We start from the raw sequence: 27,329 nt of genomic DNA, 5'->3' as shown, positions 1-27,329 counted from the left end.
AGTTGGAAATTGTCTTGCGAGAGCGTAACGGTGAGTAATTTTTTTTTTATTTGAATAGAACATTTCAAATGGCATCATCAAATATTTGACCAATTTTCTCACGAGGTTGGCTTGTAATTAATTTATCGACCGCTTTTTTCAGATGTGAAAATGATTCTAGGGAATGTATGCTATCTGGTAGGGAGTTGAATACAGTTGGTCCCAGAAAATTATAGGACCTCTGACCTACATTCTTGGATGCATATGGTATAATATATTTATTTTTGTGACGTGTGATATACTCATGGTTCGGCCGACTTAGTTTTCTCTTTTCCTTGAATTGATTTAGCACAAGTGTCTTATAAAATAATTGTCTTAGGTCGAACATCCCAGATTCCTCATACAACTTGTCACTACTATAGCGGAGAGACTTGTTCAACATTAGTTTTAAGAATTTCCTCTGTATTACGTTTAATGGATACAGATAAGTTTTGGATACTCCTCCCCATCCTATTAGGCAGTATGTCAAATGACTTTGTACCAGACTATAATAAACTATTTTTTTCTGTTTCAGATCCAATCTGTTGTTAAGTTGGCGGAACTTATAAAGAATAGTTCTTAATTTTTTCACCAAATAATTTATATGGAAGTTCCATCTCAAATGAGAATCTATTAAAACTCCTAAGTATTTTATATTTGTCGTTGAAGATATTCTGAATGTATTTTGAATAGTTATGAATTGATATTGTGGCAAGGAAGATTTATAATTACAGAAAGGTAAGGAAAATGTCTTGTTGAAATTTAAGGAAAGTTGTTTGTAATCAAACCAATCTTTAATCATTTCCAGGTCTTTTTCTGCTTGTTCTTTGACCTCAAGCCAGGTTTCCCCAGAGTAGAAAACCGCAGTGTCATCTGCAAAACTAGTTATTTCACCTGAAGATCCTATAGAAAATAATTGGTTCACATATATACAGAATAGTACTGGACCTAAAACCGTTCCTTGTGGTACTCCATATTCAATTTTCCTTTCAGTACTTTTTATATTTTGAATTCTCACGATTTGTTTCCGATCTGTCAAATATGATTTCAATAATTTGATTGCGTTCCCTCTTATTCCAATGTTCTCCAGAGTGGTTAATAGTATGGAGTGGTTAACTGTGTCAAATGCTTTTGATAGATCGATGAAAACTCCTATTGACGGTTTGCTTCTATCTAGTGCTTTGTATATGCTATCAGTTAGCTGCAATAGTGCATTTTGGGTGCATTTCCCTTCCTGAAAACCAAATTGTGATTTTGATAATATTTTGTGTTTTTGGATGAATGAATTTAGTCTGGATTTAATTAACTTTTCTATAATTTTGCTGAAGTCTGTTATTAATGAAACTGGCCTATAGTTAACCACTTCATCTCTGCTTCCACTTTTATATATTGGAGTTACTATCGATGTTTTCAAGCATGATGGAAAGTGTCCAGTTTCTACAGCCTTGTTGAAAATATGCGTTATCGGTTCAGCGATGAATTCAGTAACTAATTTTAATGTTTCACCCTTTAAATTGTCAATTCCAGGTGCTTTTTGATTTTTAAGTTCTTTTATAACGCTTGAAACTTCTTTAGGGGTTGTAGGACTCAAAAATATAGATTTTTCGTTTATATATTCAGTGAATTTATGGTTTGATGCTCTATTGATTTTTTTTGCAAGTTCTTTTCCTGTATTGATGAAGGTACTGTTAAAAATGTCTACAATTTCATTCATATCATTAACCATGTTTCCATTTTCATTTTTTATAGATTTTATTTCAACCTTTTTCTGATCTCCACCAAACATTTCATTTATGTTTCGCCACAGGTTGGCAGCATTATTCTTGTTTTCATTAATTTTTCTTTTATAGTATGCATTTTTTGTTTTTTCTATTATCTTTTCAAGCGTGTTTTTGTAATTTTTATACTCATCTTTGAGTCGTAAATTGTTTGGGTTGTTTTTGAGTTGTAGGTATATACTATTTTTTTTATTTACCGATTTGACCAAAGATGTAGATATCCAATCTTTCCTTTTTTTTGGTTTCTTTTTATTGGTATATAACTGGTGCATTGCTCAGCTTCATATTGTAAATGTGCAACAAATCTCTCAACTACAATATCCAAGTTACTATCTGAAAAAATGTTTTGCCAATTTGTGTTTTTTATATTTTCAATAAACTTTTTTTCATTGAGCTGTCTTATGGTTTTTTTCTCATATTTTTTTGGTTCAGTGTTTTTTCCGAATACTTCTTGAACAATAATGGTTGAGTATCTGTTATATCTGTGAGAGTAACTATCGGGATTGAAAATTCGATATCTTGTATAGTACAGGGTTTAATAAAGATGTGGTGATATATATATATATATATATATATATATATATATATATATATATATATATATATATATAATACTGGACATAACACTCCAAAAAGGGGGGCAAACCGCGGACACGTGTTTCTGGTTATTGGCCTCATCAGCGCGGTGCAGCGTGTAAAGATGGGCAGCACTTGTTTGCCGAAAGCAGGATACAGCACATACGCACGGAGTCAACAACAGTAGCCAACCGCATATTTGTGGTTTCAGTTAGAAGAGCTAGAATTCCCAAGCTACATCTAACATGACCACGTAGGCAGCTATAGCTACCTGCGTGACATCCGGGTCCAGGATATAAATACAGAGAGAGATTTTATCGAATGTGTATGATACAAATAAAAAATGTAACAAATAGTGGACATAACACTCCAAAAAGGGGGCAAACTGCGGACACGTGTTTCTGGCTATTGGTCTCATCAGCGCGGTGCAGCCAAGTGTAAAGATGGGCAACACTTGTTTGCCCAAAGCAGGATACAGCACATACGCACGGAGTCAACAACAGGAGCCAACCCCATATTTGTGGTTTCAGTTAGAAGAGCTAGAATTCCCAGGCTACATCTAAATGACCACGTAGGCAGCTATGGCTATAGCTGTTGTTGACTCCGTGCGTATGTGCTGTATGTATATATATATATATATATATATATATATATATATATATATATATATATATATATATATATATATATATATATATATATATAATACGTTTATTATTCACCAAAAATTCACAACCAATATTAAATTTCAATAAAACTAGGTAAATAATAGGAGAGAGTTCACTTTTCTTTCAACACCAGGAAAAGAGAAACTGGTCTTCCACTCAGACCCTTACTAAAAACTAAGATATACCTACTGACTAGTACCAGTAAACAAGAAGAAGAAGAAGACTAGAGAAAAGCAAGAGAAAAAAAAAGATAAAAGAAAGAGAGAAAAGATAGGAAATGACACAATACCTTTTAGTGAGACTGCAAAGAACTTGGGTTTGATACTAGATCAAAAATTGAGATTCAAAGAACAGGATAAAGAGGAAAGCGGAGTTAGCACTGATGCTCGCCAGACGCACCTATGGAAAAATATGGGGACTAAAACCAGACATGGTATATTGGGTATACACGATGGTGGTTAAACCCATGATAACATATGCATCTCTGGTCTGGTGGCCAGAGATGAAGCAGGCGACCGCCATCAACAAACTAGGCAAGGTGCAAAGACTTGCATGTTTGGGAATGACAGGAGCAATGAGAACTACCCCAACAGCTGCATTGGAGACACTCCTGAATCTACCTCCTTTACAATGGGGGAGGCCAGGATGGGCCAATTCAGACTGGAAAACTCACCGAACAGAAATTTCGGAACGAGTGGAGGAGCGCATATTGAATATGTGCACGGACCACATGACACCGAAGTACACCTTTAACACAAACTTCACGGCCAAAATCATAAGCCGTGAAGAGTGGAAGACTATTAGTCATCCCGAAAACATGTTTGGGAAAAACACTTGGTATACAGATGGATCGAAGACCAAACATGGAACAGGAGCTGGAATATACCGAGCGGATAGAAATTTAAACTACAGCTATCCGCTAGGACCATACAAATCCGTCTTTCAGGCGGAAGGGTATGCTATCTTGCAGTGTGCAAGGCTTATTAAATTGAGACCTCAAAGAAATGAGCGGATCAATATTTTTACAGACAGCAAGAGCGCACTAGGGGCTCTGACAAACCTGAAGGTGACATCAAAACTGGTCTGGGAATGCCATAAAGAACTGAATGAACTTGCAATCAGGAACAAATTAACTTTGTACTGGGTGCCAGGGCATTCAGGAATCTCAGGTAATGATATAGCTGATGAATGCGCTAGACGCGGATCATCAACTTCATATATAGGTCCTGAACCAGCTCTGGGGGTACCAAAATCATTGGTAAGAAACCAGATTAGTACATGGACCAATAAGGAGCACACAGAGTACTGGACAAAAGTACCTGGCAACAAACACAGTAGAAACTTCATTCGGGAGCCGTCCGAGAAAAAAACCGAAGAACTACTTCAATATAGTAGGGATCGGCTCAGAATCATTACAGGGTTACTAACCGGTCATTGTCCGCTTAGAGGACACCTGAATAAAATGGGGCTGTACAACGGAGACTTCAGTTGCAGATTATCCAACGAAGGGATAGAAACAGCTCTACACATCTTGTGGGAATGTGAGGCACTGAGTCACAGGAGGCAGGCAATATTATATAGACGCACGAAATTACGTCCAGAAGAATATAACGAACATCCAACACGGAACCTGTACAAACTAGTACAGGGAACGAGACTGATGGAATGGGTGTCATGAGAATATGGGAAAATGAACAACGCAATAAGCTCAAGAGGCTGCAGTGTTTTCTGCAGACTTGGACTGAATGGACAAGTCAGACAGCTCCCAAGGTACCAAAAAACAGACCTTGCCATGGTCTCTGTAATTTGGGACACAAACCTTTCTTACTTTGGGGTTGATAGAGCCACACTGCATTGCCCTCCTTGAAGCTCACCAGCAGCGACTTTTTGTCAAATCTTGTCTTCATCCTGTCGCTGGAGAGCTGTAATTTGGATCCGGTAAGTTTGTTTACAAATTTCGGATTTATTGTCACACATTACATTTATCTGAAGCTTCAATTCTCGGCCAATTAACAACACAGATGATGTGTAACCTGTCGCATGATGTTGGGAGCTTCTGTAGGCCAACAGAAAAGAAAGGAACCTATTCATTCCAGTCAATTTGGTTTTCACAGACAAACATCGAGAGGTAGTTATTTATGGTGCGATTATGCCTCTCGACCATTCCATCGTACTGTGGGTGAAGTGTAGTTGTTCTTGTCTTCTTTATTCCCAACAGTGCCATCATTTCCTTCCACAAATCCGATTCGAAGTTGCGGCCCTGATCCTGTTAATATAACCTAAACTTTAACTATTATTCAAATGTCTATCACCTAATTAGATCGCTCTGTACCGCACTGTCCGCGAAACTTCACTTGACTATATCGATAAGCACGTGGATAACGTTTATATATGGCAATCGAAGGCGGTAGAAAATTCGCCGAAATTCATCGAAGCATTATTCTCAAAGCAACGCCACGTCTAGAAACGTCCAGCGGCGGCAGATGTTATTTTCTTTTAGGGAATGACAGCAATACTTTGCTTTTTAATTCAAGATGTTCTGTGCAAAAATCATCAGCATACAAATAAGTAATTTGAATACCTTTCCTGAAACCATTTCCACGACCACACAACCAATAGACCAAATATCTGCTGCCCTTCCATGACCTTCTGACATATTTTTAGTAAAAACTTCTGGTGCCATATAAGCTGAAAATCGAAACAAATATGCAATTAACTCAAAAGCAAGCAAGTTATTTCAATCATTTTTTGAACATCTATTCACCTTGTGTCCCAACGAATCCTTTCAATTCTCCTGGCATGGTTATGTTGGACTTTATCTTGGCCGCACATCCAAAATCCCCAATTTTTAAACAGTTCCCTCCATTGGTAAGGAACAAATTTGCTGTCTTGATATCTCTATGGACTATTCCGTGTTCGTGTAAACAGGCTACTCCCGACACCAATTGGAATGTATATCTTCTACATAAAGGTTCTGTCAGACCTCTTTCTGTTCCTGCTATAAGACTCTCCAGCGTTCCTTCAGAGCAGTACTCCATGAATATCAACATCTCATCCTAAAATGAGTTCACATTATTCCATTTCTTTAAAATAACACAAAATAGACTACCTTATGTACTTCAACACCATAATACCTAACCAGATTTTTGTTAACAATTCCCTCCAAAATCTTGATTTCTTCAGCTATATGTTTCGATGAACTAGTATCATGTTGGAGAGGTATTTCCTTAACTGCCATCATGTCACCAGTATTATTATTAACTGCCCCATATACCTTGCCAAACCTCCCTTGTCCTATTTTTATACCTCTCTGCCATGAAAATGTAACGTTTTTTGTCTGAATATTCTTATTTGCTGTCCTATTATGAAAGACTTTACCAATAAGGTTTTGTTTGATCAACTTGTTGTTGAGTTCTGTTTCTAAAACTTTCACTGCTTCTTGAAATTGACCGGTGTGGGATTTACTGAAAACCCTGATCCTTACCAACTGACCATCAGCTTTCTCTTCTTTTCTGAAAATATCAAATTCCAAAACTGTATTATTTATGTCCTAATCATATGGGATAGTCAATATAACTATTTTTCGAGTTTTAAGGCAGTCGATTTTTGATATTTATTATCGACGTTTCGCCATCATGAGTGGCTAGCTTCTTCAGCTGTCGAAAGTGCTCGCATATAATATACCTTATATTTATTATATGCGAGCGCTTTCGATAGCTGGCTGTGCTATCATCTTCTTCGCTCTACTCAAACTAAATGTTTTATCTTCTTGTTTATTCCGGTTGGATCGCCTTAGTGCAAGTACTGCAGGTAAATTTGCCTGTATTTGGGTTACATCAGGTAACCCAAAACATCAATGTTTTAACAAGGTGATTGCAAAAGATCGACACGAATAAACTACAGACGGCACTTAACTTGCTTTTAAAAGATTACTTTTATTACTAAGAAAATCAAATTTACAGGGGTAAATTTATATGTGTTGTTACTTTAAAATCTGTAATGTAACTGACTGGAGATGCAATGCTTGGCAGATTCCTGCTCCTTTGAGAAACGTATTGTCAGCATCTCGGATGGAGTGGTGGTACTGCTAGACCAGCGTGATTGTCCTAGGTGGACAGCAATAAACGACCGTTGCTGAGACTTAAGGATATAACTTTTGTCCTCGCAGTAAACCCACATATCTCTGGTAATGTCTGCCACAGTAGCAAACGAAACTTTTAGTACTTTAGGTTCCATTCGGTCATGGCCTACTAGCCCGATTGTGTTCTCTTTGAACAGAAGGGCGGTTCGATGGAAGGAAAGGTGATAGTTAACAAAGTATTCTTATTTTTTTCTGAAAGTTCGGAAGATTTCTAAATGACATTAAAATCAGAAAACTATTTAGTCTTGATCAAATATTAAAGTGGCGTATGATATAGCAATAAACTAACCTTGAATTTAAATTAACTGCATCCAAATAGTCTGTCACTGGAGATTGTTGCTCTGTACTGATTTTTCTTCCCTTGGATCTTTGACTTTTATAAGTTGGTCGAGGGCTGGGCGATGAACCCCTTGATCTAGCCCGAACATGTTCCAAACTGCTCCTTGTTGAGGCTGAATGAAAACCACTCTCCGGAGTCGAAGGAGCAGTAGTACCGATAACATGTGAGATACAAACGTCCATGTCCTTCTTGAGATCTTCAAACATTTCTTCAGATAAATGTTTAGTGTTAGCAGGTTCGCATACTGTAAGGAGAAACTCCATGCCCTGATGAGCCCATCTTGGCCGCATGCCTCTTCCTCGTTCACAACGTTCTGTGACAAATTTCATCCATAGCTTTGCAAATGATAGCAAGCTTTCAACCAAACGAGGACGATATTCTGCTGGAGTTGAATCTCCCATTTCCTTGTAGAACTACAAACGAAAATATATTAAATTTATTTATTCTTCAAAGTTTACCATAGAATATATCATTTGTCCATTAAAGAAGGTAATACAAATAATTAAATTATGAAACAACAAAAATTAATCGGCGCTCTGGGATGATTTCATTGATTCCAGTGACGCATTTGCTTTTTCAGCTGCAAGAAAGCCATAGAATACAATAATAGAAAAGAAACAGAAATTCAATTGAAACACTATCAGAAGAACTATTGATTTTTCTGTTCAGAAGAATCATTTGTGAATTGATGGATCTAGCCCTTACTACGTGGTAGGAGATCATTATGAAAAATGAGAAATAAAACTTCCTATGTTTTTTAACCTCTTGTATTTGTAACTAATGTTACTGCAGTTTCCTCCCATAAGGACATTTTCAATCAATTACAATAAAAATAAATTACAATTAGTAAAAAGCAGCCTCTTTACTTCTGTAATGTGCTACTCTAAACCTGTCAAATTCAACATTTTTTTCCAAAATCCTCAAAAATCTGTGTTTTTAGTAATATGCCAAAGAAAAATTTCAAATTTTATACCCTTGCTCAAAATTTGGACTGTCTACTGTAACTTCGACTTTTTCCCAATTTTTCTAATTTTTCAAATCTTTCGCTCTATCGATTCTAACGAAATATGATTCAAATTTCATAATTTTGATATATATGAGACTTTAATGTCATATTTTGCCCAGGAAATACCCGCATTGGGGTATTTCCTGGGGGAAATAAATTCACCTGCAAAATTTCGTCTTTGTTGTAATGTTCATCTAGTTTTTCATTTCATTGTTAAACTGATTCAAATTTTCAATGACGTTAATATGTCAGTGATCGAATAAACGTATTTCTCTTCATTCTTATTACACTCCTATTCCTTTTTTTAGTAGATTCGTTTGCGGTTAGCTGCAGACGAGTTCAAAATATTTGGATGCGGTAATTCACATTGTTCGTTCTCAGGAAGTTTATTCCACATAAGGCAGTTCTCCAAATGAAAGAGTTCTTAAACAGAGAAGTTCAAGGTGTACTGAGTTGAACCTCACAAAGATGAGCAGCCACAGTCTGTCGCGTATTTCTGATATGTACCGCTCTTGGTGGAATCAAATGTGCCAAGTCACTTGAACACTTCCCGTGAAAGTATCTATAGAAGAGAGACAAAGCTCCAACCTTTCTTCGATGTTCCAGAGTATCAAGGTATCAAGGTTGCAAATGATGTTCGAGTCTCCAATCAGGGGATGGCTCTTTTCTGGATGGAATCTAGCAGCTTCAGGGTATGCTTAGGGGCGGATCTCCATACATGAGAACAATACTCCAAGGAGGATATGATCTGAGCTTTATAAAGCATCAAAAGTTGCTGAATGTGTACAACTTTTGCAATTCCAGCAACATGATTGTGCCAAGACATATTGGTGTCCATTTTAACCCCCAACAGACTTATTGAAGCAGAAAGTGGAATTGTCTGACCTGGCATTACCATATCCGGTTCGGAAACATTTTTCTTGAAGAAAACCGATGTCTGGGTTTTTGAGGCACTGAATTGAACCTGATTATTTTCACCCCAGTTCGAAATTACTTCTAGATCCTCAATAAGATATGCAACCTCCTGTGAAGATGTGCATCTGTAGCACAATATATATATATATATATATATATATATATATATATATATATATATATATATATATATATATATATATATATATATATATATATATATATATATACAGAGAGAGAGAGATTTTATCGAGTGTGTATGATACAAATAAAAAATGTAACAAATAGTGGACATAACACTCCAAAAAGGGGGGCAAACCGCGGACACGTATTTCTGGCTATTGGCCTCATCAGCGCGGTGCAGCTAAGTGTAAAGATGGGCAATACTTGTTTGCCGAAAGCAGGATACAGCACATACGCACGGAGTCAACAACAGGAGCCAACCGCACATTTGTGGTTCCAGTTAGAAGACCTAGAATTCCCAGGCTACATCTAACATGACCACGTAGGCAGCTATAGCTACCTGCGTAACATCCGGGTCCAGGATATAAATACAGAGAGAGATTTTATCGAGTGTGTGTACGATACAAATCAAAAATATAACAAATAGTGGACATAACACTCCAAAAAGGGGGGCAAACAAGTGTTGCTCGTCTTTACACTTGGCTGCACCGCGCTGATGAGGCCAATGGCCAGAAACACGTGTCCGCGGTTTGCCCCACTTTTGGAGTGTTGTGTCCACTAATTGTTTCATTTTTGATTTTTATATCATACCCACTCGATAAAATCTCTCTTTGTATTTATATCCTGGACCCGGATGTCACGCAGGTAGCTATAGCTGCCTACGTGGTCGTGTTAGATGTAGCCTGGGAATTCTAGGTCATCTAACTGGAACCACAAATGTGCGGTTGGCTTCTGTTGTTGACTCCGTGCATATGTGTTATTTCCTGCTTTCGGCAAACAAGTGTTGCCCATCTTTACACTTGGCTGCACCGCGCTGATGAGGCCAATGGCCAGAAACACGTGTCCGCGGTTTGCCCCACTTTTGGAGTGTTGTGTCCACTAATTGTTTCATTTTTGATTTTTATATCATACCCACTCGATAAAATCTCTCTTTATATATATATATATATATATATATATATATATATATATATATATAACTGTGGCGTCACAGTTATTATTGAAAAACAGGAATCGAGTATGAAAGTGAACAATTATATAACGGAAAACGATTTTAGCACTATGAATCACGATCCAACCACAAAATATGAAAGACAAATTAATAGTCTAATAAAATCCAACAAACAGATCTTTAACAACAAAACATTAAACAGATACACAGTCGACAACCCAAAAGCACCAAAACTCAAAGCACAGATATAGATACATAAGGAAAATAAACCTATAAGACCGGTTATCAATTTCACCAAAGCACCTTCATACAAAATTTCAAAATTCATAGCCGACGAACTGAAAAACAAAATAAACAAAATCAACAGGAACAACGACCACAGCATCAAAAATTCAATGGAACTCACAGACAGAATCTCAACGACAAATGTCAGCTCGAACACTAAACTGTTCTCGATCGACATAAAAAACATGTACTCCAACATACCAGTCAACGAAAGTATAAACATCATATCTGAGAAACTAAAACACCAAAACATAGACAAAACCTACATTAACCAAATTGAACACAGTCTAAATACAATACTTAAATCAAAATTGTTTCGAATCTGAAGGGAAAATTTATAAACAAACAGATGGACTAGCGATGGGATCCCCACTATCTAGCATTATATCCGAAATATACCTGCAAACCATAGATGAGAAAATCTTAACAACAATAAAAACACATGATGAAAAAGGAGAATGGTTCAGATACGTTGGCGATGGACTGTACATATCACAAAACAATGGAATAAGAATAGATCAAATAAAAAAAGAAATTAACGAAATAAATGAAAAAATATGTTTCAGCATTGAGGAAGAACACAACTCAAAACTCAACTACCTGGACATAACCATAGGATGTAACCACAACAAAACACAATTTCAAATGGCAATATACAGGAAACCTACACAAACAAGCTCCACCATACCCGCAAGTTCAAACCATCCACCATCACACAAAATGGCTGCCTATAACGCATTCATATACAGAATGTTAAGGATACCACTCAGCAATGGAGCCCGAAACAAAGAACAGAAATTCATTTACCAAATAGCGAACGAAAACGGATACACCCAAAAGACAATAGATAAACTAGAAAACAGAATCAAACAAAAAATACAGAACAAGGATCAAGCCACCCCAACAGACAAAACAACAACGATGGACAGCATTTACGTACGTAGGACACCAAACCAAAAAACTAACAAACGTCTTCAAACCACTGAACATCAACATCACATACAAGACAAACACGAAGATAACACAAAAAATAAACAACTATGAAAAAGAAGAAGACAAAGACCAAAACGGGATATACAGTATACAATGCTCGGACTGCAACAAACCAAGAAAAACCAAGGCCAAACCAAGAAAAAACTGATCCAAAGGTACAGTGAAGACAAAAAGGCATACATAAATCCAATAGTATATAAATCAAACCTCGCAACACACGCCATACAAAACAAACATAATTTCCCCCAACAGAGAACATAAAACTCATAAAACAAGTCAACATGGGAAACCGCATGGACATTTGGGAAAACTTGAACATCCATAAATTTAACAATCATAAATCACTTATCGAGGAACAGGTACAAATCAAAACACAACAAGACCTCACATTCAATATATTAAACAAAAACCATACACATTCCTAGAGAAGATCTAACACACAGAGTAGTACCTGATGCAGTACAAATACATGCAAATTTACCTAAAGTACCAGAAATACCTGAGTTGAGACGATCTGACTGTATAAAGAGACTGACGACAGGATGACAAGTTCAGTTTGAGGAGTGCCTAGAAGATGACAGTACGACCAGCTGTCGAAAGCGCTCGCAGATAATTAATAGAAGATATAAAGCTTCAAATCCTTTTTGTGAAATTTAATATTAAAATACTGAAAATAAAGGAAAATTAGTTGCATCATTCAAAAAATATAGCGACTGGTATGGTAAAATGGATTAACAGGGTCTCTCAGTCAAAAATCAAACTCTGCTTTACTTTGCCAAGCTTTCGCTTTTAATGGGAAGCTACTTCAGGGCCTATAATTTAATGATTTTTGAATATTTTCGCCTTTAAATAACATTACAAATCATACAATAGAGATGAGTGAAAAACAATAAATTGAAGATATAAATTGACGTAAAAGTTAACATGTATACGATTCATTCGAATGAATAACTTTATTCTCACCAGTAACAACCACATTTATCGCTTGTTGTTTTTTGTTTGCTATACAGTTCTCTACAAAAAGTTTTCTTGTTTTTTTAAGGAGTCACTGTTTAAAAAAAAACTGTTAATGGACTGATATTGAGGAATTACGTCCACCACATTTCCAGGTTAAATATTGCTTCACAATGAAAGTATAAACCAACCTCAAATCCAAAACGGTAAACTTGCATTAGGATTTCTCTTATTCTAATATTTAGTGCCGTTTTATCACAGTCGTCCAGATTAGCAGTACTTATATGGTCAAATAACCTTTGAACTCTGCCTATGGCGTCAGGTATAATGCATTTCAAGGCAATAATTGATTCCTGTAAAAAATAAAATTAAACAAAGACTTCCAAAGTTTCACTATTATTTTTCTGCTCACCCCAACAAATTTCATATTTTCTGATGGTGCAAAGTTCTCTTCGTAGTTAGTCTTGAGAAAAAACATCGTTTTGAGACTCATCTCACGCTCTTCATTGAAGAGAGTTTGTAACTCTCGGCAAACCGAGAATAAATTGTGCCTAAAATCACCATTCACAATTGAGAAAATTATTTGAGAAGTTATGGTGAATTAATAACACTATTCCTATAAAAGTATAAATTATATGTCTGTTTTACCAGATTTTATCATTTATCTGATAAGTTTCGTCATTACCTACTGTTATATAAAAGACATTGAAGAAGAGTTTAATTTACCACTAACTGATGGAAGCCAATGTGTAGCGAAACGCGGAAATTCTATAATAATAAGACAAAAAATAATTAAAAACATTCTTCACTATTACCAAATTGTACAAGTTGAATTCATAATCATGACTCGTATGATTTGTCCTTGATGATTATTGAATCTGATTTGTGAATATCAAAGGGTTATTGAAATTAAAATTTCTGGGTATAATGATGCAGGACCATTAGTCTAGACTCAGATGAAATGAAATAAATGTGAAAAACACTTTGAATTTACGCGGTAACTCATCGGTGGAAAATAAAAGTTTGCACTTTCTACACGTGTGTTAAGTTCTCCATTAATTAAGTTATCCATTACAATTTTCATATTTTTCTGATTGTGGAAGGTGGAAATATCCAAAGGAGGTCAATAAAAAATTGAGTTTCCTTCACAAAAAATGACTTATTAGAAAATAAAGTATTCCCTTGAATAAAGGCAAGGAACCGGCTGCCCCGGTTGAAGAAGCCGCGCAACGACAGTAATGTCGCTGCAGCTTCCAAAACCTACGCGAAGGCCACCGTAAGACACCTCAAGGTTGCCAAAGATAATGTGTTCGGCGAGTCTTGGCCTACACCTGCCAATAGAAAGGAGATGTCTCCTAGTGACCTGTCCACCTTCCTGGAAAGGACAGGATGGACGATGACCTAGGAGGACACATGTACAATGGGTCACATGTGGCCTAAGTGCTGAGGGTCTACACTCACCCTCCCTACTCTACAGATACAGATACTGCCAGAAGGGTACTGAGTTGTATCTTCGCTAATAATAGTCTCATCATTGCTAAACTGCTGAAAGTCGGAAATGAGGATTTTTTTTTCGACGTGCCGTCTCAGTCTTATGACAGCGTCAAGGTGGTTATACTGGAAGATTCCAGAATCTCTTCTAACACCGAGAAAATTCTTCAAGCGGAAATAGCTGGACCTGGCGGCTTGAGTACAGCATTGATAGAGCCATCTAACGGCTCTGAATCAGGAATTATCGTGGCCAGATCCCTCGTGAATGGTAACAATCAGACCATTCCAGTAAGAATAATCAACCCTAATAATAACACGGTGACTCTCAAGAAAGAGCAAGTGATAGGCACTTGCGAACCTATCGTGAAAATCGCCAGGATAAAAGAAGAAGTCCCTCTACAGCGTGCTCAACAACCCGCAAAAGATCTCATAAACTCTTTCAACAAGACGTGGAACCATCAGTCTGAAGAAGAACTATGCAAGGACACCTGATTCGTCGAAGAAGAGAACGATGTGAAGGGCAAAATCATTGGGCGAACGGATTTAGTTCAACATCGCATCGATACTGGCGATGCCAATCCCATACGTCAACCACCGAGACGTCTTCCCTTCCCAAAACAAGACAAAGCTGCATCCATTGTTAAGGACATGTTGGAGGAAGGAGTAATCAAGGAATCAAACAGCCCCTGGTCGTCACCTGTTGTGACTAAGAAAGATATATCGACGAGATTTTGCGTAGACTACAGGAAGCTTAATGATGTCACCAGAAAGGACAGTTACACTCTCCCTAAAATAGATGACACCCTGAATATCTTGGCCGAATGCAGATGGTTCTCAACATTAGATCTGAAAAGCGGATATTGGTAGGTGGAAGTTTGCCCCAAGGATAAAGAGAAGACTGCTTTTTCCACCGGCAATGGATTATACCAGTTTAAGTTTATGCCGTTCAGGTTAGGTAACGCACCCGCAACATTTGAACGCTTGATGGAGTTGGTGTTGAGAGGACTTACCTGAACAACATGCTTGGTCTATCTTGATGACATTATAGTCACCGGAAAAAGTTTTGACGAACATCTGTCAAACTTGAGGAGTGTTTTCACAAGGCTACGGAATGCCCATTTGCAGATTAATCCTAAGAAGTGCTGCCTCTTTCAGGAAAAGGTGAATTTCTTAGGACACGTTGTGTCTCCAAAATGAGTTGAAACAGATCCAGATAAAATCAAGGCAGTGCAAGAATGGCCAACACTAAAGAGCAAGCACGACGTAAGAATTTTCCTTGGACTAAGTAGCTATGACCGGCGTTTCGTGAAGGACTTTGGAAAAATCTCCAGACCGCTGCATAACTGAAAAGAGAACACCTTTCGTTTGGTCTCCAGACTGCCAGCAAGCATTTGCTGTCCTGAAGAGACATTTGATCAGCGCACCGATCCTGGCATACCCAAAGGAGTAGGGCTTGTTCATATTGGACATGGATGCATCCCGACATGGAATAGGGGCAGTACTTTCCCAGGTACAAGAGGAAGAAGTGGTCATCAGCTATTTTAGTAAGTCCCTGGGAACGTCAGAAAGAAATTACTGCGTTACTAGAAAAGAACTCCTCGCAGTGGTCAAAGCGGTGGATCACTACCACTCCTTTTTATATGACCGTAAATTTTTTATCAGATCAGACCATTCAACACTTCGATGGCTCTTCAACTTCAGAACACCAGAAGGACAAATAGCTAGGTGGATTGAAAAGTTACAAACTTACGTTTTTGAAATTCAACATCGGGAAGGAAAGAGTCACGGAAACGCAGATAGCCTCTCAAGAAGACCATGCCTGACATCCGGATGCAAATTTTGTCAACGCCAGGATGACAAGGATACTCAGCTACCAGAAGAACTTCCCACCAGACGTAATAAGGTAGCGGGCAGAGACTCCATTATAGACAGCTCTGATAGGGAGATAAACTCTCCCCTATCTCCCGCCGCATCGGGTTCCCACTGATCCGGAGGGTAGCAACCTGTAAGGGTCCCTTGTCCAGAGATATGGACAGATAATTTGAGGAATCACCTGACCATGGTGTGGTACGGTCGTTAAGAGCCTCTGAGGGTGACACTACCCTCCTGACGAGGCAAGACATCATCGTAGCGCAGAAGGAGGATCCCGCCTTGAAAACTGTGCAAGAATGGATTGCCAAAGGAGTGAGGCCGGAATAGCAAGACATTTCCAAGCACTGGCTCTAATGGGACTCCTTGAGCATTCGAGATGACCTACTCACTCGGAAATGGGAAAGCCCGGATGGAAGAACCCACAAATTCTAGATGATCGTGAGACGTATATCCTGAGTATCCTCGAACAGCTTCACGATGGTCGCACTGGAGGGCATTTCGGAGTAAATAGAACTTTAGTGAGAGTGCGTGAGAGGTACTATTGGGTCAATTGCCGTCGAGACGTGGAAGAGTGGTGTAAGCGCTGTGAACTGTGCTCCTCGAGAAAGGGTCCGAAGACAGGGCAAAGAGGAAAGTTGAAGCAGTACCTCAGTGGGTATCCTTTCGAGAGAATCGAAGTCGACATTTTGGGACCAATCCCTATGACCTCATCTGGTAACAAGTACCTTATGGTTGTGACGGTCTACTTTGTCATATGGTCTGAAATAGTAGCCTTACTCAACCAAGAGGCTAAAACGGTGGCAGAAGCCCTATTGCAGAACGTAATGGCCAGACATGGAGTACCCCAAGATCTACACTCGGATCAGGGCCGCAATTTCGAATCTGATTTATGGAAGGAAATGATGACTCTGTTGGGAATAAAGAAGACAAGAACAACTGCAACACAATCCGATGGAATGGTCGACAGGCATAATCGCACCATCAATAACTACCTCTCGATGTTTGTCTCTGAAATCCAAAGAGACTGAGATAAATTGGTTCATCTTTTTCTGTTGGCATACGGGAGCTCCCAACATGACGCGGCAGGTTATACACCATACTTGTTGTTAACTGGTAGGGAGTTGAAGCTTCCGATAAAAGTATTGTATGACAGTCCTTTCGATGAATCTCAAGAGGTACCGCTTTCAGAGTATGTGAATGACCTGAAGGAGAGACTGGAAATTGTACACGAATTTGCCGGGACCAAATAACAGCTTTCCAGCGACAGGATGAAAATAAGATTCGACAAAAAGTCGCTGCCAGTTGAGCCTCAAGGAGCGCGATGCAGTGTGGCTCTACCAACCCCAACGTGGAATCATTTTTACCTAGTCTGAATGACCTTTCATGTTCAGCATACCGTTTTGAGAAATTTCGGCCACATTGTCCCACATGAACACTATTACACTTCGGACACTTAAGCTTATAAACTCCAGATTTCTCCAACTTGTCCACTTTATCTTTGACATTGAAAAGAAAATCAGATAACCTGGCATGTGGTCTGAATGCCACTTCCACGTTGATTTTCTGAACAAACCCACAATTATCTCTGTTCTTTTACCAAAATATGTTACAGTTACCAATTTCTTGATTTCTGATTGTTAGATCTGAAACAAATCTGTCGTGTAGTACCTCTGAAACAGGCGAGATACTCTCGCCTGTTTCAGGTGAACCAATTTATGACAATTTCAATAGCAACATTCAATTCACACCCGAAACAGAGATAGAGAAACAGATAAATTTCTTAGACCTGACCATTACACGCGATCAGAATAAATTTGAGTTCAATGTTTTCAGAAACCCTGTCAGACAGTCATAAATTAGCAGCCTACAATTCAATGTTGCACAGAGCATTCTCACTGCCTTTGTTGGCTAACAATCTGGTTAGGGAAATTGATATAATTACACAGATGGTTTCAACGGAGATACAATCCAGAAGCTAGTCAGAAAACAAAGCCGTAAATTCACTTACAGATTAATATACCCCCAGATCAAACAATCAGAAATCAAGAAATGGGTAACTCTAACATAGTACATATTGTTCTTTTTATTGAATAGATTACACAACTGGTCATCTCTAAATTAATGGAGATGATTCATTATTTCGTACAATATCACGATGAGTTCGTCAATTTGAATTTTGTTAATTATAGGAATGGGTAAGGGCAAATGAAGGATAGAAGGTATATAAAATCTACGGTTATGATGTGTTGCTTTTGTTTAGATTGAAAAGATTCCCCCTTTCAGGTGGTTCACTTACCTCAACCACATAAAGATTTGTGGAGTGAATAATTTTCATTAGACCACAGAAAAGGCAGAACAATTTTCAGTTTCTTTTAAGGTTCTAACAGCGGAAAGATTGCTCTCCAAACACTTCATTACATTCATTAGCCCTTTTTTTTATTAAAATAGGTGATTGTTGATCGATTCGAAATATGCAACCAAATCGTTACAAAGCTATGTAAAAACAGCTAATTTTTCATTTTGATCGTTGAGAGGCTTGATGTGATAGTCCTGTATTACGATACAGATTCTGTGATCCACGTGTCTAAATCGAAGGAATATGATATCCCCCACAGGACAGCTTGTTGGTGATATAACTGATGAGTTAACAGGTTATGGCTCTGGCTCACATATAACCGAATTTGTATCCGGAGGCCCCAAAAATTAGTTTCATGACAATTACAGTTTTCCGTGTTAGGAATCACACGTTAAAAGGTAAGACCTCGTTAGTCCTTAGCTCGCACAAGACATACTAGTTGGGAAAAAAAGAGCCATACTAGTTGAGAAAAAAATGCCACTAGACGAATTGATGAACCGTATCTATTTAATTTAGAGGTTAGTGTTCTTGTAGTCTATTCAATAAAAAGAGCCACCAATATAAAATTTCACAGCGATGAACCACTTCTTTTCAACAGTGATAAAACTGACAGCTATGAAATTAACGTCTAGTTGTAATTATTCTTGAATTATATGTGACTCTCGGGACCTAGTTATACATTATTCTCACAATTTCAGTCAATGTCCTAATCAAATTGAACCAATGGAATCAAATATTCAAATATGATTGTGACTAAATATTAGAACTGTGCATAAATGCTTCACAGGTTTGATTTGATATTGTGATCAATTGACAACTGCATTGGCAGAAATTTTGAAGGCTTTAATGGAATATCATCGGAAAACGAATCCACCTGTTTCTAGAAATAATATAGTTAGTTAATGTAGTTAAGCTGCTGCAAAATAATTCCATGAAATTCAAATGATAAAGAAGATTACTATTCTGATCATTCCCAATTTGATTTAAATTTAAGAGCCATCGGTAGACAGCTGTTACAGCCTGTTGGGCATCATCGGTACCGGACGTAAAACCAAGCATAAGCATAATTTAATAAATTGTTCCATCATCAGGGGAGAACTTTTATATATATATATATATATATATATATATATATATATATATATATATATATATATATATATATATATATCAGTCAGTTACAATATATGTATATATATATATATATATATATATATATATATATATATATATATATATATATATATATATATATATTGAAGATATAAATTGACGTAAAAGTTAACATGTAAACGGTTAGGAGTGCCTAGAGGATGACAGTACTACCAACTGTCGAAAGTGCTCGCAGATAATTAATAGAAGATATAAAGCTTCAAATCCTTTTTGTAAAATTCAATATTGAAATATATATATATATATATATATATATATATATATATATATATATATATATATATATATATATATATATATAATTTAATTAGATAATATCTTGAGGTTGTAGTCAAGGTCAAGGATGAAAACTCTGCCAGTTTGTCAAGCTTTCGAAAATGTTTATTTCCTTCTTCGGGACAACTGAAAAGATGATTGCAATTATTTGTTGATAACAAAAATAATAGTTTGTTTTACAATCAGTCAGTTACAAAATAGATGAATCAGCATTACTATTTCTTCTTCGACTATCATTATCTAATTTAAATAAATAAGTATAAATTTGACTGAGATTAAGTCAGTTTTTTTATTCATGAATTTATGGATTCATAATCCTTTTTTACCCAACCTCCAAAAGCCTGAAAGTATGTCAAACGAGATATATGACTCTCTTTTAGAAATGTCATCAGAAGACACAAGTATCTTGTCATTGTTCAAAACGATGCGATGTTTCTCAACAATTTTTGGTGCAGAATTCGTGATGAATATTCAATGCTTGCCGAAATGGCTCTGAATATTCTTCTCCCGTTCCCAACAATATATTTGTGCGAAACAGGATTCTCAACCTATGCAGCCACGAAAAAAAAATACCGCAATAGACTGGACACCGAACCTATGTGAGACTTCAACTTCTTCTATCAAACCTAATATCAACCAATTGATGAAAAATAAAAAACAGTTTCATACCTCGAATTTTTAATGTTTTCAAAAAACACTTTATTGTGAGATTTTTACTAAACAATTTTACAAAAATGCAACAGTGAACAAATTTTTATATCGAGTGGTATTAGTAAAGATTATTTCCTGAAATATTCTCAGCTCAATGCATCGATATGAGAACCATCGATACTACTGTTCATTTTTTGGCTGTCAGTTTATCGCTATTCAGAAGCATTTTATTGCTGTTCAACTTTGTTTTGGCGGGTTAGCCTATAATTTTTTTCATTATTTCATCATTTGTGATGCACTGTTTGGTGTAGTAACGAATATTACTATTTCAGTACCTGTAACGGTTTGGTGTTGGGATAATAATGGGATAATGGGGTATAAATGATTAATCATTATAAACAAGATTCCAATATTTTCCAATTTGTTTCTACAAATTTTTTACCATATTTCTGAAATATTTTAATATAGAGTTCAGTGTTACTATCTTCAATCGGGTTTCAAGGCCATCGTAGTTTGGAACTGCATCCTTTTTTTTAGGGTTTGCCCGCATGAGTAGCCGGCTTATTCAGAGGTTTATTCATCTTGATTCACCGAGTGATCGGTGAATCATCTGAAGAAGATGGTACTCGTGCTGGCGAAACTTAAAAAAAAAAGATGCAGTTCCAAACTACGACATTCTTCAAACCCGAATGAAGATAGTAAGAAATGAAGATAGTAAGAAAAACGTTATAAATTCGGTAATTTTCAACATACATACTTGTTCATTCCTTGGTTACTATTGATGACTAAACTTAGTATTTCTTCTATCCTAGTTATTAGTCTCTGACCGATCCTTTGCAGAATAGTCCCCGAAATGAAGGTGAACGTATTGCCAACCTTTTCTTTAACATCAGGAACATTTTGGTAAACAAATACTGAAAATTTGTACTCTTCTTCAAATACGTCTTTCTGAAATTTAGACTTGTCAAAGAGAATCCACTGTTGCAAGTAGTCCAAGAAGTCTATAAAAACTTGCTTAAGACATTTGTCAAAACTTTCGAGTCTTTCTTGATAATTTTCGGTGATGATCTCAGTGCCCCAAGTAGCTGCTTTTATGTAGCTGCGGGACAAGTGCCTCTCTTTGATAGCTAATTTTAACCCCTCTTTCAATTCTCGCATTAACTGTCTGATACTAAGATGAGATGGATTTTTTGGTTTCTGTTCCAGGCGCATCATTAAATACTCATGTAAAACCTCTAATGGCACCATAGCAAGTAACACAAACATTGAACGGTATGAAGGAAGATTCAGGCTTTTAGCTTCTGGGCTCCAGGCTCCAAACCGTTGTAATTCCACAGCTTCTGAATAGAAGTTTACTTCAGAAAATATTTCTTCATCTTCTGGAAAAACCAGAGTCAATTGAGCCTTTTTCAGCAAGTGGCGGTGCAAATGATTCAGGAAGTTCAAACTTTTGTCCAAAGCCCTTATTTTCAACACATTTTCTATATATCGTCTATAAGGTGATACCTTATTCTGAGCTGTTTGAAATAGGAGCGTTGCTAGAGGAGTTATATTGAACAAATCATTCCTTATAGAGGTAATCGAATCACTCGAGGAAGAGGTTGTGCTGTTTTTACTGTCTGAAGGACTACCTGAAATGAAATAAACGTTTTTTACATACCTGACTTTTCAACCGATCACATAAAAGTTATGAATTATTTTAATACAATCATTCAAAAAGATTCTGGTTCGCCCCTATAAATTTTAGAACCCATCAAATTATTCAGAAAGATTCCTATTTCACCAAAATATTGATACTATGTACAGCCTTGTAAAAAATCATAATTGTGATTTTCAGCCTTCTTCTCCAGCAGAGTAATAAATCATTTTCAAGTCGCTGTTACATAAGCGTACATAATTGGGTCAGTTGAAAAGTGAAATGTGTAGTATTTATTTTAAACATTCAATTTTGTTGTATGATTTGATATGACAAATCTTAAGACTTTTTATAGTTGTATGTATATGGTGAGTAACAAAAATATGGAAAACTCACATAAATAATAATTATTTTTGTTTTTAATCAAACACTCAAAATTGTTTCTACTTTTCAATTTCGAATAAAATTTTTAAAACTTTATATGAAAAATACTTTTTAATCAAGCATACCCGAGATATCTTCAATTTTTGCTGGAAAAGAGAATGACGTCATGATTCGATACATTTTTGTTATTATTATATAAATAATATTGAGTTTGCAAATTAAATTATTGTTTTAATTGAAAGGGTTATATTTCAGGATTGATTAATTTTTGGCAAAGAAAGTTTTTAGCTTTCTACTACTCCATCTTGATACATCTTATTATTATTAATTAATTTGAGCTGGAAAAAACAAAATAGAAAATGATGAAATTATTTGTTGGAGGAGACATTACCTATCTTTCTATTCTCACGTTTCGACGCGAGAGTAGAAAGATTTATTATCTGGATGAAACTCGGCTCAATGAAGCATATACCTTTGGAAAGATGTGGCAAGACAAAAAAAATTATAAGTTCACGTCGAACCATTTAAGAATTCCGGTTAACCGATTTAAAGTCGCCTTATACAAAAGGAAAGCGACTGAAAAAAAAAAACTATTTTCCATTGTATCTCCAAATGAAGCTTGTTTCAGGGAAATACTATTTTTCTACGTCTGCCACATCTCATCAGTGCGAAATTAATCCCACTGAAATCGTTTGAGTTCAAGAAAAAGGTTTTGTTGCGGGAAGAAACACGACTTTCAGAAGATGTTAAAATACTCTTCGTGGAAGGAGTAGTAGAAAGTCAAACTTTCTTTCTTAAAAACTATCCAAAGAGTTCTTGTAAAATGTCGATTCCGAGAAATGTCGAAAATGTATATAACATGTTATAAAAGAAGAGGACAGACAACATGTGAAAATTAGGCCATTTAGATGAGAAAATTGTAAAATCTTCAATCATAACATTTCACTAAGATTCATCGGATTCATCAAATAATAACAAACCATCATTTTTGCTTATACCTAAATCATCTTGAATACCTATACATACTTATTTATTAGCATGAGTATATTTTAAATTAAAGTGTTATAACAATATTACTTATATAAATAAACATAGTTATTATTTTCGACAAGCATTTTTGATTAAATACCCAAACTCACGCCACTGCAGATATAGAACGACTCGAGGGCTCATAAATTTGCGGTAAAGTATTGTAATCCTCTCTATACCATCTGTGACAAGTTATGGAGAAATCATAAAGTTTTGTTTGAGCACTCTTAGCGTTTCGCATTTATAGTAAGCATTTATTATCTCTTAATATTAGTATAGAAACAAATGGTATGTTCTCTGTGTTTTTCATTAAAAAAGAATTTTCATATATTAAATGAACAGCTGACTCCAAATATAGTAAAAATATAGTGGGCGTGATAATCTCCTGCTAATGCTATAAAAAATAATTTTCACCTAATCATTCCAAATTGTGATACCAAATGAACCACTAAAATTTTCACTGATACCAGGAGAGACCAAAAGTTATAGGTGCGGTAATTGAGAGAGCCTTAATAATATACACATTTCTAGGTTTTAGAATATACTATTCATAAAAAGTATTTGTACCTCCAGTTCTACAAAGCTTTTTTTCGATGAAGAGTTTTTGTCACTTCAAATTTTAAAATAATTCTCATCAAATCGATTCCCGAAATTTTTGCAAGTTGAATAATAATTCTGTGCTGCACTTTCAAAAGCTTTGTGGATGAATGAAGAGTTGTCTTGTCTTTTGAGAATAATTACCTGAATTGGTATCGTCACCAGATATAGCCCAACATGTATGCTTACTATCCAAAGTGGTTAGAAGTCTTCCGAGAATATTCAATTTCAGCCTGTGATGTTTTGTCAGATTGTACCACAAGCACATAGCTTTGACTCTGCCTACGATTTCTGGTGAGCTATACAAAGGATACAATTCTGCAAATGCTTTACTAGAAGGAAATAAGCTTTCAGCTTCCTCTAATCTCATAAGAAGATTGTCAACGTCTCTCAGAGCTTCATTTTGAGATTCCATACACGCTAGACAGTAAACCGATATACATCCTGGACAGTCATCTTCTACCCCACTGTCACTGTTTTGAAAAGAATACCTGGAAAAGTAGAAAGAACATGCTTCATCACAAAACTATAGAGAACTCAGTGCTTTATTACAAAAACTTATAACTATTAGAAATAACAAAATGTGGGCTGGTAGACCATGAACAAATGAAACACGCAGCAGCAAACGTTTCGTCTGCTACTGGGGCAGACATTTTCAATGGTATATGCGTTGACTGTGAGGTAGAAAGAGCATCTCAAAGTCTCAGCAACTGATTGGGAGCTCCGTGTTCACTCGTATTCATAATTTTAGGGAGTGGTGGAGGTAACATGAGAATGCTCACTCGTGATTGGTTTGCACTTGTGCTAAGTTGTTCTGATTGGTTGTTGTTGACAGGTGGGATGACTACTGAAGTTGTATTTACTCCATTGCTGGTCTTCTTGAGTACTGGATACCACGTTTTGTTGACCCATATACCTTTTTCTCTTATTTTGAAATTGTATGGGATACTTATAGATCTGTGAATGATATCTGATTCAATTCCATAACGAACGTTTGAAATACAAACTGAATAAAGAAAATTTTTTTGTATAATTCGGTGTTCATATAAAAATATTTATTTCAAAAGTATTTTTCTTTCCTGTAATTCAATGTTTATATGGAAGTAGCTGTTTCAAGAAGGTTTTTCTTTCAATTTGTGTCTCAAAGTTAATTCTTTGCATGATCTCTACACATCTTTATATAGAGTTACCTTTTTGAAATTGATTGCTTCCTTGGTTTCTTTGTAAGATTCCCACATTTTTTTGTATAAAGACGGAGAAGTAGACAACTAAAACATTCCTTTCCCAAAAATTAATCTCTCCTAAAAATAGATCGAGGTAAATTATTGGGGCATTTCTGCTGGGATGTTTTCATCATAGCATGTTTTTGCCCTGGATGGTGGTTAGAGTTCTGATCAGTATTAGTAGGTTTGCTATAAACTGTGTCACCTAATTTTCAGTCAGCCTTTCTGTTTCCTATTTATATGCTGAAGTGTATGCATGGGAGAATGGAGTGGATGTTGCGTTTCTAATGCTTGTTATCCGTAGCTTGAAATAACGAAATTATCATCAACATAGTGAAACCAACAGATATGTTTCAATGGAGGGTTCATCCCTTCACCTCCTAGAATTATAAATACGAGTGAATAAGGAGCTCTCCAGTCATTGCTGAGACTTTGACTTATAAAAACAATCAATTTTAAATAAGTTCAAACAACTCGCTAAACATATCCTATAAATATGAATTCAAAAGTAAACACTGAAAACAATGAAATTATATTAAAATGTGAATGTGGGTTTTCATAAATTTCTAGTTATAATATGCTATGAAAACCATCACATCACAAATCCACCTCTGTTAGTTTCGTAGTTAGTTTCGAAATGTTTGTACATTGGCATGCCTTCTAATTAAATTCTGAAATATTGAACTTGAGATGGAAATATTCCATCTAATGTCGGAGGATAATGACGTTATTTTAACAATCTGGCAAACACGCATTTAAATGGAACTGACCGATAGTTGATGAAAATCCATACTAATACATACTATCACAATTTAGTGTGAAATTTCGGCTATAAAAGGTTTTCAAAACATCGACATGTATTTTGCTATAAGCTTTGTCAAGGAGAATGATAAATTAATTCCAAGTTAACACCATTTTATGCTCTAATAATATTATTGGCTACGTACGGTCCAATAATCGGACAATTGATTATAATCCCAAAAAAAACTTTTATGATCCTGCTTCGTCGGGCGCTAGTAAGGGCTAGTGGGTCGAATAGACCCACTCACTTTGAACCTATAGTAATTATTCTAGAAGACTAACTATGATTACTTGATAAATCCAAAAAATTATACTCTAAATTGTGATTATGTGTGTATTTTTGTTCCTCACTTGTTGAGATAAGACGAGCGGAGTATTATGTATTTTAGGTTGAAATAAAAATTATTCTTATTATTATTTAGCGTTAACAATTAGTGTTAGTCCAATTTATTCGGTTCGGTCCATACGAAACGGCTAAATTAATAATAATAATAATGAATTTATTCAGGCAAAGACATAACATAAACTGTTACAGGCACGAATAATATGTAAAACACATTGATACGATACATTGGTTACAATGATCCTAATTTATTTTGAACAAATTCAAGAAACCCACAAAGGAAATCCTTTGCGTGGGTATACATATCTTCTCAACTTTGATTTCTCATAATCGTTTCAAAATCGATGGATTGATGCTGTACCTACCTATGTAATTGAAATAAATATAAATATGTATATATAAATGATGTAGAAATATGTTAATATGTTAATGAAATATGTTAATATAAGGTTTAATAATTATTGAAAAAAAAAATAAGAAGAATAATATTACGTTTAATTGTGTCCTAATATTGTAAATAATGCAATGTTAGTTATTTTTCAGGTCAATAAGACTATGGATTGCATTGCGCGGTTTACTCATTAACCATTTCCGTACTTTAGACTTGAATAGAGATACCGAGTTGAGTATTTTAAATGAGTATGGCAAAATATTATAAATTTTTGGTGCAAGATATAAATGACATCTC

The 27,329-nt window shown here is 36.0% G+C and overlaps 1 protein-coding gene across 9 annotated transcripts in view; it reads right to left on the bottom strand.

Moving 5' to 3' along the window:
* Positions 1 to 27,329, bottom strand: part of Mekk1 (mitogen-activated protein kinase kinase kinase 4) — an 86,988-nt gene that overhangs the window by 15,269 nt on the left and 44,390 nt on the right. For all 9 annotated transcript variants that reach the window (XM_074174634.1, XM_074174639.1, XM_074174637.1 and 6 more), the window contains 8 exons: positions 24,419 to 24,765; positions 21,386 to 22,259; positions 13,222 to 13,360; positions 13,001 to 13,162; positions 7,471 to 7,934; positions 6,150 to 6,552; positions 5,805 to 6,096; positions 5,622 to 5,728 (listed from right to left, as the gene is read on the bottom strand). In XM_074174634.1, coding sequence (XP_074030735.1) covers positions 5,622 to 5,728; positions 5,805 to 6,096; positions 6,150 to 6,552; positions 7,471 to 7,934; positions 13,001 to 13,162; positions 13,222 to 13,360; positions 21,386 to 22,259; positions 24,419 to 24,765 — 2,788 coding nt within the window. The remainder of the gene's footprint in view (positions 1 to 5,621; positions 5,729 to 5,804; positions 6,097 to 6,149; positions 6,553 to 7,470; positions 7,935 to 13,000; positions 13,163 to 13,221; positions 13,361 to 21,385; positions 22,260 to 24,418; positions 24,766 to 27,329) is intronic.

Source organism: Leptinotarsa decemlineata, unplaced genomic scaffold (genome assembly GCF_025532065.1).
Source record: "Leptinotarsa decemlineata unplaced genomic scaffold, Ldec_3_MD MMD2_tig00000690_RagTag_RagTag, whole genome shotgun sequence".
NCBI lineage: Eukaryota > Metazoa > Arthropoda > Insecta > Coleoptera > Chrysomelidae > Leptinotarsa > Leptinotarsa decemlineata.
The sequence above is the reverse complement of the archived record's forward strand: the minus strand, read 5'-3'. Positions and strand labels throughout refer to the sequence as shown.